We start from the raw sequence: 14,658 nt of genomic DNA on the forward strand, positions 1-14,658 counted from the left end.
CCCCCAAAAAAAGTTGTGTTGAAAAAACTGGACAAATAAAGAACATGCCAAAAAAAAAAAAAGTGAAATTGAACCACTTTCTTACACCATATACAAAAAGACTCAAAATGGATTGGACTTAAATGTAAGATGTAAAACCATAAAACTCCTAGAAAGAAACATAGGTAGTAAACTCTTTGACATCACTCTTAATAATATCTGTTGGATATATCTCCACAGGCAAGGAAAACAAAACAAAAAAAAAACAATTAGGACTATATCAAACTAAAAATTTTTCCACAGTGAAGGAAAACTTCTACAAAAGAAAAAAGACAACCTACTGAATGGGAGAAAATATTTTAAAATGATACTTCTGATAAGGGGTTAATATCCAAAATACACAAGTAACTCATACAACATAACACACACATACACACAAACAACAAGCAATCCAATTTTAAAAATGGGCAGAGGACCTGAATAGACATTTCTCCAGAGGACATATAGATGGCCAACAGACATATGAAAAGGTGCTCAACATCACTAATCATCAGGAAAATGCAAATTAAAATCACAGTGAGATATCACCTCACACTTGTCAGGATGGCTATTATCATCAGTAAATCAACAAATAACAAATGCTAGTAAGAATGTGAAGAAAAGGGAACCTTTGTACACTATTGGAATTGTAACCTACTGCAGCCACTATGAAAAACAATATGGAGGGAGATTCCTCAAAAATTTTTAAAAAGAGAGCTGCCTTAGCCCTGGCTGGCGTAGCTCAGTGGATTGAGCTCGGGCTGGGAACCAAAGTGTCCCAGGTTCGATTCCCAGCCAGGGTACATTCCTGGGTTGCAGGCCATAACCCCCAGCAACCGCACATTGATGTTTCTCTCTCTCTCTCTCTATCTCCCTCCCTTCCCTCTCTAAAAAATAAATAAATAAAATATTTTTAAAAAAGAGAGAGCTGCCTTATGATCTTCCTAGTAACTCCACTTCTGGGTATTTATGAAGAGAACAAAAACACTAATTGGAAAAGATATATGCACACCTATGTTCATTGCAGCACTACTGGCAACAGCCAAGATGTAGAAGTAACCTAGATGTCCATCAGTAAATGAATGGGTAAAGAAGATGCGATACACATATTCAATGGAATATTATTCAGTAATAAAAAAGAAACCTTGTCATTTGCAACAACATGGATGAACCCATACAGTATATATGGAATATAATTCAGAATATAATTCAGCAATAAAAAAGAATGGAATCTTGCCTTTGGAATCATGCCATTTGGGATAACATAGATGTACCTAAGTGGTATTATCCTATGTGAAATAAGTCAGACAAAGAAAGATAAATACCATATGGTCTTGCTTATATGTGGAATATAAAAAAAAATGAATAAATTAACAAAATAGAAACACACCCATAGATACAGAGAACAAGATGATTGTTACCAAAGGGGAAGAGAGTAGGTGACTGGACATTGTTTTTAAAGTCCATACTACCCAAAGCCACCTATACAGCCGATGCAACCCCAGTCAAAATATCCCAGTACCATTCTTCAAAGAAACAGCATTTGTATGGGACCACAAAAGCCTCCAAATAGCCAAAACAATCCTGAAGCAAAACTGGAGGTATCGCACTTCCTGATTTCAAACTATACTATCAGGCTACAGCAATAAAACAGTATAGTATTGGCACAAAATAGACAAAAAGACCAATAGAACAGAATAAAGAACTCAGAATTACCCACCATTTATACAGTTAATATTTTATAAGAGAGTCAAGGTCACCCAACGGGGAAAGTATAGTGTCTTCAACAAATGATGTTGGAAAAATGGACAAACATATGCAGAGTGATGAAACTGTTTTTATACACTACACACAAAAAATAACTTGAAATTGGGTGGGGAGAGTAGTGGGAGAAACATGGAGTCAACTGTACTCGAACAACAATAAAAAAGATAAAAATAAAATAAGTAAAATAAACAAACTAACTTGAAATGGATCATAGATTTAAACATAAGTCCTGATAGTATGAAATTCTTAGAAGAAAATATAGGAAAGAAGATCCTTGACATTAGTATTGGCAATGACTTTTTTGGATATGATGCCAAAAGCAAAAACCAACAAATGGCACTATGTCAAACTTAAATGTTTTTGCACAGCAAAATAACCAACAAAATTAAAATGCATCCTACAGAATGGGAGAGAAATTTTGCAAACCACATATCAAATAAGGGGTTAGTATGCAAAAAATATAAAGAATTCATACAACTCAATAACAAAAAAATCTGATTAAAAATTAGCAGAAGATGTGAATAAACATTGTTCCAAAGAAGAAATACAGATGGTCAACAGCTACATGAAAAGATGCTCAACATCACTAATCAAGGAAATGCAAATTAAAACTGCAAGGAGATATCACCTCACACCTGTTAGAATGGCTATCATCAAGAAGACAAAAGGTGAGTGGTGGGGGAGATGTGGAGAACCAATAGAAAGGAGCCTGAGCTGCTGGAACTCATTCTCTATGAATTCATGGCATGCTAAATATAGAATAAAATAAAAGACCTCTGTACTGATAAAAAAAATTACAACTATGTACAGTGATGATCTTAACTAAATTTATTGTGGTCAAATTATTACATTGTACATATTAAACTAATATACTGTTATATGTTGTAGATGAAAAGGGGCCACATACCAGACCTGACAAACTCAGGGGAGGCCTGTGTGGTGACCTTATTAACTGAGACCTGAAGTAACCACAAAAGGATGATCTGAAATTAAACCTTATTAACCAAAAGCAGTTTATGGCAGGTAGTCATGTCCTAGGCTAGAAACGTCCCTGACAGAAGTCAGTCTCTACCTTTAATAAGCCTGTTTCTTGTCTTTTTGCATCTACAGTAACATACCTTTGGAATGTCAAAGTAATTTCCTTTTTCCAGACCCCTCAAAGCACAGATACCACACCAAAGCACCAAAGTGGAGGGCACAAATCCCCTCATTGTAATTAATTGTTGATTGCTAACTATCCTGTACCCACCTATGTAAAAGAAGTATGTATTTCTATCATTTTACTTTTTATCCAATCCCAGAAGTTTCTCTGTTTTTCTTTCTCCTGCCTCTCTTATCTATCACCAATGGATTTAATGTAACCCACTTACGTCCTCTCTTTTGATTGTAATGTATAAAGCAGGGTGCAGACCTGCCATTCTCTAGAGCATTTTCTCAATTTATTGAGGTTTTGCTTCCTGGCAATTGCCAAATAAACTCATTTAAAAAATTCCTACAGGTCTGGGCATTTCTTACATTGACAATGTCAATTATACCTCAATTAAAAAAACATTTTTAAAATACTCTCAATGTGAACCCAACAGGTTTTATTAGGTTAAAGGGATAAAATGAATGGAGCACAGCACCTAAGCCAGGCAGCAGTTGCAGCAAGAGGGCTTGCAACATCTCTAGTGCACTTTCAAGGCATTTCCAGCCAATCACCAGGTGCCTTAGTTATAAAAATTGAAGTTCCACTACATTCCTAATCTATTTTTTATTCTTTGGGGAGGAAAAGAAGATAAAATTTACTCATAATCCCCGAGACATCCCTCTCCACATAAACACACACACATACACAAGGTGGTACTTAAATTAGGAGTCCGGATTCCAAACCCAGACTCCACCGCACAGTGTCATCTTGGGTTAATTACCATGGGTGTCCAACACGTGGCTGCAGGCCACAAGTGTCCCAAGATGGCTATGAATGTAGCCCAACACAAAATCGTCAATTTACTTAAAACCTTTTTTTTTTTTTTGCTCATCAGTTTTCATTAGCGTTTATGTATTTAATGTGTGGCCCAAGACAACTCCTCTTCTTCCAGTGTGGCCCAAAGATGCCAAAAGGTTGGACACCCTGGTAAACCTTAGTTTTGCCATCTATAAGATGGAGATAGTAATATTTAATTCTTACGCTGGGTGAAGATGAAATGAAACGTTGTAGCATGTGGCTCAGGGCTTGGGACTTAGTAGGTGCTCAAATGCTACTGCTATGCTAAGGCTGCAAGTTTCTCATTTCCTCCTATATTCACTTATTTTACCTGAGACGCTTTACTAAGCACGAAGGACTTAAGTCAGTAAAGTAGCCCCTACCTTTAAGTGGTGGTGGGGGTGAGGGGTCAGGGCTGGGACGTCATTAACTGGATGTCTGAATAGTGTTACAGGAGCTACAGCGCATGGAAAAATTCATTTACCCAGGTGACTTTTTCGTAAAAATATTTTTAAAGTTCACGATCCCTGACCTGCATGTAAACCAATGGATTAATTAGCAGTGACAGGTACGATAGGTTCCTACCAACTTTTTGAACTCGAGTCACGCTTTGTGCGCAGGCGCTTCCGAGGTGGTCGTAGCGAACGGCTCTCGCCCCGCCTCTTCCGCCTGGCGCCAGCGCGGATTGGTCCTCATGGTCCCTATAAGACCCTGCGCGCAGGCGCAGCATTCCCTTTCCCCAGTTGCCGCTAAGGTGCTCGGTTCTTCCGAGGAAGCTAAGGCCGCGTTGGGGTGAGGCCCTCACTTCATCCGGCGACTAGCACCACTCCCGGCAGCGCTTTCCCAGCTTTCGCCTACACCATGGCCTCCGTCTCGGAGCTTGCCTGCATCTACTCGGCCCTTATCCTGCACGACGATGAGGTGACGGTGACGGTGAGTGGGGGCCCGGGGCCGCGGCGGGGATGGCCCACGGGCGGCAGATTCCCCGCCCTCCCAGGCTTCGGGTCAGGCCCTTCTTGCTGTAGCTGGGGCACTCGACACCCCAGCAGCGGTTTTAGGCGTGGAGCCCATCTGGTGGACTCACGTGAGAGTTGACCAGGGGCCTAGGCCACGTGCTAGCTGCTGAGGGACTGGTTTACGTTTGCGGCTGCGCGCTCTGGCTTTGAGAGCGTATTTAGAGAAACTTTTGCAACGCTTGAGTATCCTAATCCACATCCAGTTACATTCCAGGACGCCATCTTTTTGGTTTGATTTTTTTTGAATTTTTCTGGTTCTTTTAGCAGGCTCCGTGGAGCCAGGTTGCGTAGTGAGAAGGAGAGCACATGATCTGTGCTCCACCTCCCAGCTTTTAGTAGTAACTTAAAATAGCATTACATGGGCAAGTCCCAGCCCGTGAAATGGCAGCGATGGACTTGTCACTTTACAAGGTGCCTGGCACACACGAGCAGATGGCATTTCTTTTGCTCGAGAAAGCCGAAAAGAGTCGTAAGAACAGCTCGTCCTAAATAAACATAAAATATTGAAAATGGATAAACATGGTTCAGTACACGTTTTGAACGATTTATTTTAAATTTGCGGTATTTTGGAGACATTTAAGGAAGTTGTGGTTTGGTTGCTGATGGATTGTCACTTTATCTGTTTTAGGAGGATAAGATCAATGCCCTTATTAAAGCAGCTGGTGTAAATGTTGAACCTTTCTGGCCAGGCCTGTTTGCAAAGGTAAGCTGGTGGTGGCAAAGTGATTTGAAGAGGTAAATTCGGGAAGACTTACTGATTATTAAGTAAGGTGTTCATGCCAAACAACGGTTAAAAGTAACAGAAGGCCCAATATGCCATCGGGCCAACTCTTAAGTGATATTTCCTCGCGTTTTTAATTAAGGTTTCAGTTGTCTTTGTGTCTTTCCTTTCTTGAGTCAGACTGATTTCTCTTCTGTTGAAACCATGATAAAAGAATTAACCAGGTCATTCCTTTAAAAGGGTTGCCTAGGAGGTAACTCCCATGCTATTCCAAGCAAATCCTTCTAATATGATGGCATGCTTTAATGGAAGTTGCGTGTGGTAGCCTTTGATTGACCACTTATATGTTTTAGGGTATAAAAGATTTCCTACCTAAAGAACTTGGTTCTGGCTCCCTTCTGTTGTGCAGGCTACTGAGTGTCTGGCAAGTGAAGCTCATAGATGCTATCTCTTCACCTTGTGCACTGTAAAGAGCTTTGAAAGATTGAAAACATTGGGCCTGTATCATCTTTAGTTAATTCCTTTTGGAAAAAGGCCTGGAATTACTTGGTTTGAAAATGAATTCACTGGTAAAAGGAGATGTGGGACTGGAAGGGATTCTGGCTTAAGAAAGCTTGAGTTTTGGGGTTTTTTTTTAACAGGTTAAGCCAGCATTTGAAGGCCAGTTTTCCCATCTATAAAAGGAATTTGGCTAGTTGTACCTTATACTTAAATATAGAATGCAAGCATGAGATTTAAAGCTTGGGGAATTTTTTATGAGTGGTTATTTTTAATACAGCTGTGTGGACTGCCCTGATTTAAAGTTTAGGGAATCTGAGTAGCAAACTGTCACTGGCAGATTCCAGCAAAGGAGAAAGAAGATATTATTCATTTAAGTTTGAAAGGAAGTACATCTTATTTTTTCCTGGTAAGTATTATAACAAAAAGGCAGAACTGAATATTGACCTGTGTGTGCACTTGTGTTGCAGGCTTTGGCCAATGTTAACATTGGAAGCCTCATCTGCAATGTAGGGGCTGGCGGACCTGCCCCAGCAGCTAGTGCGGCACCTGCAGGAGGTCCTGCCCCCTCAACTGCTGCTGCTCCAGGTAGGAAACTTTGTATTGGAGGAGTGGAATCTAAAATTATTACACACAAAATTGCCTTTAATTTACTAAGTCGATGGTGTATAGAAATCCTAAAACCAAAAGCATAGTTTGAGGGAAGTTGTAGGTATTTTGACCATGTAAGTGGAAGGGGCTAGGTGCCTTTAGAGTTCAAAGTAAAGGTGTGGGTGTGTGATTGACCTTTTTTTTTTTTTTTAAGCCGAAGAAAAGAAAGTGGAAGCAAAGAAAGAAGAATCTGAGGAGTCTGATGATGACATGGGCTTTGGACTATTTGACTAGACCTCTTTTGTAACACAGTCAATAAAAATCTGAACTTCTGCTGGTCTTGCTGATTGCCTGGGGATTTCCTATGTAAAGATGATCCCACTTCTCTAATGCTGGTTTTCAGCCTTTTCTGCTATGACACAAACTGGACACTGTACTAAGAATACATGTGATATTGCTGCATTGGAAACTGCATGTGGGGAGGTAGAAGAAAGGATCAGGGTAGGTACCTTGTCTAGATTACCTGTGTTAATTCCATGGTTACAGGGTTTGTCTTCTAGGCATGAACAAGTCAGTGGTGGGGTCCAGTCCGCAGATTTAGAAAGCTCCTTTGCTAACGCCCAAGCACAATCCTGGCAAAGTGGGGGGAGTGGTGTGAAGTGGAAATAGGTTCACGTTTCAAAATGCCAAGGCACAACAGGACTTTGATTTATAAAACATTGTATATTGAGAGTGCCTGTGATGTGCCAAGCACTTTGAACATTTCTGCTGTTAACTTGTCTCCATTCAGGGAGGCATGAGATTCAGAAGTTGAAGAAAAGCAGGACTGTCAGTCCCACTCAGTGCAGTGTTACAGGACTGCTTGCATAAGTTAACTACAACCACTTGAACAAATGGCTATTGTATTTTGAGAAATTGAATACCCTATAATCTTGCACATGTGAACATAAAGATACATCTCTGGGAATGTTCGAAGCACTTAAAAATAGTAAAAATCTCAGGCTTATCAGAAAATAAGTGATTCTAAATTAACAGCTGTAAAAAACTACAGATAGGAATTCTTGCTAATAGGTTTTATTAGAAAACATTCTAGTAAATGACCCTTTTCCAACACAAAACTCCAAAACGAGATGGCATTAAGCATGTGTACATCGTAAAAGGTTTGGTAAATAATTCAGGACCTTGAGTAAGGGGGAAGGTACAGTGAGGATAAGTGCATAGTTAATTTAAATTTTGGTTTCCACACTAAAAAAGGACCACTGTGAAACGAATGTGTGTCAAAAATGATTGTTCATGGCTTCATGTTAAGTACCTTTCTCATCAGCTAAGGGCTAGCACTGCTGGTCTTTGTAGGCACAGCACAGCAGTCCCCAGGTGAGACCCCATGTCACAGATGGGTAAGTGGGAAGCTCAAGGTTAACATGCCTGAGGTTACAAATAGGTGGGTGGAAGGGCCCTGGCTGGTGTGACTTGGAGCATTGTCCCGTACACCAAAAGGTTGGGGGTTTGGCTCCAGGTCAGGGCACATACCTAGGTTGCAGGTCTAATCCCTGGTCAGGGTGGGTTTGGAAGGCAGCCAATTGTTTCCCTCTCTGAAATCAATGCACTTGAGAAAAATTTTTATGAAAATGCAGGTTCTGCCTCCAAAGCTTGATAGAATCTCCCCATGCTTCTGCTTTCTTCCTGCTGCACCAGTTTTTTCATTAAAGTGATTGTACCTACCTCAGTTCTGGAGAGGCCTGAGATAACAGGAATTCATTGCACAATTCCAAATGTCAGTAGGAAGATACTGACACTTAGTTGAAGAAATACTTGAATGGGTTAAAGAGAAAAGAAAAAGGAAAGCATAGCATGTAGAACAACTGAAAATTAAGTGGCAAATTGGGATATAAATATCAAATAGTCCAAACTAAATAATACAACTGCAAATGTATACTAGAGCAACACAAATGTTAACATGGCCTAATGGGTTGCTGGCTTTTTAAAACAAATCTTTTAATACAATAAAAATACAATAGCTAAAAAAACCCTTTCAAAAGAATGATTTAATAAAGTTAAAAGACATATATATACATGTATATATATGTATGTATATATATGCTGACCTTGTATTTGTTTTTATATGGAATAAAACTAGTTACATTCATCTTTTAGTTTCTGATGCTTGGTTTGCTTTTTACGAACTGTAAATAAGATGTACATCATATTGGGGAATGAACAGAGGAAGTGAGCATGCCCATCAATGCTTGGTTGCATGTGGTGTTATTTCCCTTCGTAAGGTCCCAGGAACACAGCTGCCACCCTTGGTTCTCAGGAACCCCAGGTCCAGTAGGCATAAATCTTGGATTCCTCAAAACCATTGTTGCCAACCTTCACAACCAAGCAGCAGCTTTGGTTTCACACTTCTGAATGTTTACCAAGCACACTTGCTACGCTGTTGAAACAGTTTCATTGTTAAAATTATCCTGTGACCTCTGAAAGCATACTTAGTTCCATGGCTAGCTGGCTGACTCACCCTTTTAATGATTCTGCATCAGCAGAAAGCCAGAATTGGGTGTAAAGGCTCTCTAATCCCTCTCATGTTCGAGAATTTTAGGAAAAGACTGTGCCCACTGACAAATCATCTAAGAACTTTTTCTTTTTTAAAAATTTTATTTATTTTTAGAGAGGGGAAGGCAGGGAGAAAGAGGAGAGAAATAACAATGTGTGAGAGACTCTAACATCAATTGGTTGCTTCTCATGGATGCCCTGGCCTAGTTATGTGCCCTGACTGAAAATCAACCAGTGACCTTTTGTTATGTGAGAAGATGCCCAACCAACTGAGCCACATCAATTAGAGCTAAGCACAACTTTTAAAAAATCCTAGTTGTCACTGAATGTGTTGCACAATGAGAAAAGTGTTAAAAAATATCTGAAGCTTCTGTTAACTGTTTTACTTTTTTTTTGTACTTCTCAATTAAAAATGATAGGGAGAGAACCACCTGTGAAACTTTATTATTTTTCAAATAACAAGAGAAAGTTTATTTAGAAAATTACAGGGGAAGCCCTGGCTGCTGTGGCTCAGTGAATTGCGTGCTGGCCTGCAAACCAAAGAGTCGCCAATTTGATTCCCAGTCCAGCACGTGCCTGGGTTGTGGGCCAGGTCTGCAGTAATGGGGCAGGTGAGAAGCAACCACACATTGATGTTTCTCTCCCTCTCCCTTCCTCTCTCTAAAAATAAATAATAATAATAATTAATAATAATAATAAAGAAAATTACAGAGGTAGTAGAATTGAGCCAGCTGAGCTGTGTATGGGCTCAGGAAACAAGTTACAAAGGCAGAAGAAGGGCCCTTGGAGTTTAGGAGAGACAAAGGCAAAGGAAATGTGGCTGCAGGTAAGAAGAGGAGTAAGGGGAAGGCACAGGGCTGCTTCCAAGAGGCAGAATGCATCCACATGTAAAATTTTAAAACCACCTTTTGGAAAAGATAAACACTAATTAAAATGGGAGAATTCAAAATAATTATGTGCCTGACAGATGATGCATACTAAACACCAAATGACTGAATTAATAACTGTCTTCAAATATTGAAGAAAGATTTAACAGTTGGATGATAAACCATGCTGACAACACTTGGAAAATGGACTATTGCTATGAGTGCAAATTACTAAAACTTTTAAAGGAGTGTAAAAGGGCTCTCTTTCTCTCAGAATGCACTGTTCCCTTTCCACCCAGGAATTTCACTTCCAGAAATCCATTAAAAATGTATGTACAATTTCACTGAAGCATTATTTTTTTGAAGCATTATTTGTAAGAGGAAAAAAGTGCATGAGAGGCTTCCATGTAGCCATTAACAGGAATGCTGCTACTAAAAGATATCCACGATAACTTGTTAAGAGAAAAAGGCAAGTTTCAGACCAGTATACATGATATGCTAAAGGATTCAAATGCATATATTTATATATTTAAAGAAAAAGGAAGGATTAAAAAGTAACAACAGTGACTACCTCTGGGGAGAGGTATTAGAAAGGATGGGAGAGGTTTTTTCCATTTCAAGTTATCCTTTTCCATATCGCCTGAATTTTTAAAAACCATGACCATGCATAACTTGTAATAGCTTTTAAGTATGATTTAGTAATGGCATCATGGTTTCAGGTGCTGTCTGGTGGATTAAGGCAACTGATCTGTTGTGAAACTTCTATGTTGGGAGATTCTAGCACTTTCATTAACCAGCAGGAATGGGATGGGACATATTTGTAAATTGAGAATAATGACCCCATTCCTGCCACAGGTCTGTTTGAGGGATGGGGAGCAATAATTAGCATTATTTCTAATTTTTCAAAAATTGGAGAGGCTTTAATATGGAAAAGAAACTCATTCCGAGAAGCTCTGGACAGAACAACTCTGGCCAATTTTGAGACAGTTTTAGCTTGAAATACGAAAATCTTTGGCATTAGGCTGAGCTGGAATGGGGAAGACAGTATCTGCTTAGGAAGGAGTGTGGACTCTAGAGACTCTTCCAGCTGTGAGATCCCACAGGTCTTTTGGCATACAGGGTTAAGTGCTCTGTGTCAGGCTACCTGTGTTGATTCAAATCCCAAATTGCCACTATACGGCTGTGTGACCTTAGATAAGGCACTTGAGTAGGCAAGTTACCTGTTTCTTTATATGCATGGTGGGGATAATGACAATACCTTATGGAGTTCTTGTAAGATTAAATGAAATGGTATATGTAAAACAGCAGTTTGTTTTAAACAATGTTATTATTTCTTTGCTCTCTCTCACAGAATGGATTGACACTTAAAATATTAAAAGATTCTGAGAATTCCTATTGTTGAAACTGCTGTTTTATTTTTACACCCTTTAAATATTTATGAAAACAGCTGACTGTTGGATTTTCAAGATTAATAGAATTAATAGATTGGTAGAATTGCATACAAGCTGGATGGCTTTGCCTATGAAGGGAATTTTTGAAAGTTTGCTTTCCAGTTGCTGGCTCAATGCTGCCCAACAGTGGCTAATCATAGGAATGGCTAAATTTGCCTCATCATACCAGAGTGCCCCTAGGCCAGCGCCTGGGAGGGAATCAGGCAGACAAGGATGTTTGCTGTTGGTCCAGGGGTGAGAGAGTCAGTCCATACCTTGGAAAGGAAAGGTAGGTTTATATGTCTATCAGTGACCCAGCTAAGAGGAAAGCAAGTGCACTTTAATGTGGCCTTGCCTCCTATGTAATTTACTTAGCAAGTTTGACTTTTCCTTTTAATATGCTCATGTTCATTTGCTGTCTAAAAACTAAGAAGACAGTTACTGAGCTGCAATGCTATTTGGTGTGTCATTGGCTTTCCTCCAAGGTTTCTGGAAGAAAACAGTCACACAAAAACCACTTCTGCTTTTGCCATAAAACTTGTGGAGGCTGCTGTGTTCTTACTGCCCCCTAAATAATGTCACGTGAAAAATTCTTTTAAATTTAGGGCCAGGAGAAAGTTTGTATCCTTTAGGGAATTCATAGCCATGCCTCCTTTACAAGTGCTCTGTGACTTATGGCACTCACTTCTCTGCCCCAGCTGCTGAAAAACTGCCCAGGCTTGATTGCCAATCTTAAGAATTCAATGGACTCAAATGGATAATGCAATTGCTTCTTCCTTTTCTGCTGTCTCCAGTGCTGGATCCTGCTCATCCCTGAATAAGCCATGAGAGCATCCTGCAATGCACAGTTAATGCACATTTCCATTGAGTTCAGTCTGGTTTGTCCTATTGGAGATGCATTAGCTTTGCTGCCCTCCCCTGATGGCAGGCAATAGATCTTCCAGGACAAGCAGAGCATGTCAGATTTACAAGGAACTCAGTGTGCACCCAACTCTCTCCTTTTTTTACACTTGTGGGAGAGGAAGATCAGAGTGGCAAGGTGAAGTGACTGTACATTTTGGAATTAAACTCAGGGCAACCACCACTGTTGCCCTCACTTCAGTTCATAACCTCCCACCTTCCAGCTTTTCAGGGAAAGAAGTTGTATTTTTTTTTTTTTTGGTTCCTCAGTTTTATCCAAGAACTTGTACAAAATGTATCAGGTAAGTGAGTTTTAATCCTCATCTTCCTCCTCTTCTTCATCCTGGTTTATCTGGAAGTAACGCAATTTGTAACTCTCTTTGCTGTTAGCGACTACATGCAACCAGTCACCTAGATTATTCTTCTTCAAATACTTTCTGGCGAGATATTTCAAATACTCTTGCTCCTTTCGATGGTCACAACCCCTCCTCCGAGGTTCCCGGCTTTTCCGTTCACTTTCTCTCCTGAAGGAACTGCTCAAAATTGGCAGCATCCATGATTCCATCTTCTACTGGGTGGGTGTAGTTGAGGGTGAACTTCAGAACCTGCTTCTTTCTTTTTCCCTCCTTCGCCACAAGCTTTTTCATAGGAGCCATGGCGGCCACGGAGACAGAAAGAGAAGTTGTATTTTTAGAGGCCTCCTTGGCTTGGACAGCCTCAGCTCTCCTGCTGGTGTCTCATAGACAAGAAGTGTAGAGCCCAGGCCTTGGCTTCTGGGCACTGTCCTGGGACTCTCTCAGGCCTAAGTTACCCCTCTGCTCCAGCTGAAGGTCCAGATCTGCACCCGAAGACAGCAGCAGGACCCAAGCCTCAGAATGGTACAGGAGTCCTTGCCCCTGCTGAGGCATTGCCCCAGGGAATTTGACCTTGTACCAGCAGTGGCCATTTGACCAGTTCTACTCCAAATGCAGTTCCCGTGAAACAGAGGGCAACCAAGTCTGGGGCTTGTTCTGCCTCTCACCATAAGTGGAGAGAGGCACATCATTGGTTGCCTCACATGCCCTTAACTGGGGATCTGGCCTGCAACTCAGGCATGTGTCCCAACCGGGAATCGAACCTGAAAGCTTTTGGTTCACAAGCTGGCACCCAATCCACTGAGCCATGCCAGCCAGGGCCTAGTTGTGCTTTTATTTTTTTTTAAAGAAAATTTTTTATGTATGGTCCAGCACTATTCTCTCTCTCTTTTTTTTTTTAAGATTTTATTTTTAGAGAGGGAAGGGAGGGAGAAAGAGAGAGAGAAATATCAATGTGCGGTTGCTGGGGGCCGTGGCCTGCAACCCAGGCATGTGCCCTGACTGGGAATCAAACCTGCGATGCTTTGGTTTGCAGCCCACGCTCAATCCACTGAGCTACACCAGCCAGGGCTAATTGCTCTTTTATTAATATTAGAGGCGAGCAACCTGAGAAGGTAGCACGTAAAAACCTTACCATCCACCTTCCCTTGAGCTTTCAGAATCAAGTTTATATAGGGGAAATGTGGGAATCTGGGAGGAAGAAATTCCTAAGGTCTTGCAACTCACTGGCTGGTTGTAAGTTGCTCGAACTGTTTGGCCTTGTTTAATTTTCTTGTCTTGGTTCCCCCATTTCACTTGCCCAAGAATTTTCCTACTTCTTACTATCCTGTCTCACCTGGATCCCCACTGGCTCAGGAACTATTGTTACCTGTCCATATGAAGACAAGAACAGGAAGTACGAATTTGAGAGTAAGCATTTAGAAACTTTTATAGCAATTTGACATCGTTACATCATTCAAGCTGCATTTTTTTAACTAATTCATTTTTATTGCATTTTACAAAAAGTTACCAGCAAGTTAAAAAAAAAAAAACAACCCAACAACCTGGTCCCACTTCATGGATGCCTTAAGAAGCACATCTCCTGACACCCTTTTCAAGCCTGCAGTGGGCTTGGGATGCTCCCCAAGGGCTGTGGGCATGAGGTTCTCATTTGGACAGCAGGGGGCGACAGAGACATAGGTAATCTGTCCTTTCCCAAATGTGGCCAGCCTTTTCAAGCAGTCTCTGACCGTTGTGGATGCTGGGATACTGGAGAGAGGCAGGTTTTCTTCTTGTTTTGCCTCAGCTGAGAGCAAATTCACCAGGGAGACCATCCAGGAAGGTCGTCCACATAGAGAAGGCAGAAAAGTTAGTCTCTCTGCCCCCGGGCCTTTTCCCTAAGAAGTATGGTTTTGTGGCTTGGGCTATATAGCACAAGGCTTTTGAAACAGGTTCTCTGGGTTTGAATCCTGGCTCTTCTTAAATTGCTGTGAGGCCTTGAA

The 14,658-nt window shown here is 40.7% G+C and overlaps 1 protein-coding gene and 1 pseudogene across 1 annotated transcript; one reads left to right on the plus strand and one right to left on the minus strand.

Annotated features, from left to right (window-relative positions):
* Nucleotides 1-4,464: 4,464 nt before the first annotated feature.
* RPLP1 (ribosomal protein lateral stalk subunit P1) lies at nucleotides 4,465-6,908 on the plus strand. Its single transcript, XM_028506807.2, has 4 exons — nucleotides 4,465-4,684; nucleotides 5,396-5,470; nucleotides 6,457-6,574; nucleotides 6,792-6,908. The coding sequence occupies exons 1-4, from the start codon at nucleotides 4,613-4,615 to the stop codon at nucleotides 6,869-6,871; spliced, it is 345 nt and encodes a 114-aa protein (XP_028362608.1). The 5' UTR covers nucleotides 4,465-4,612; the 3' UTR covers nucleotides 6,872-6,908.
* A 5,661-nt stretch (nucleotides 6,909-12,569) lies between these two features.
* Nucleotides 12,570-13,009, minus strand: LOC114492743 (annotated as a pseudogene).
* Nucleotides 13,010-14,658: the final 1,649 nt, after the last annotated feature.

The sequence above is a fragment of the Phyllostomus discolor genome, chromosome 1 (genome assembly GCF_004126475.2).
Source record: "Phyllostomus discolor isolate MPI-MPIP mPhyDis1 chromosome 1, mPhyDis1.pri.v3, whole genome shotgun sequence".
NCBI classification, from domain to species: domain Eukaryota; kingdom Metazoa; phylum Chordata; class Mammalia; order Chiroptera; family Phyllostomidae; genus Phyllostomus; species Phyllostomus discolor.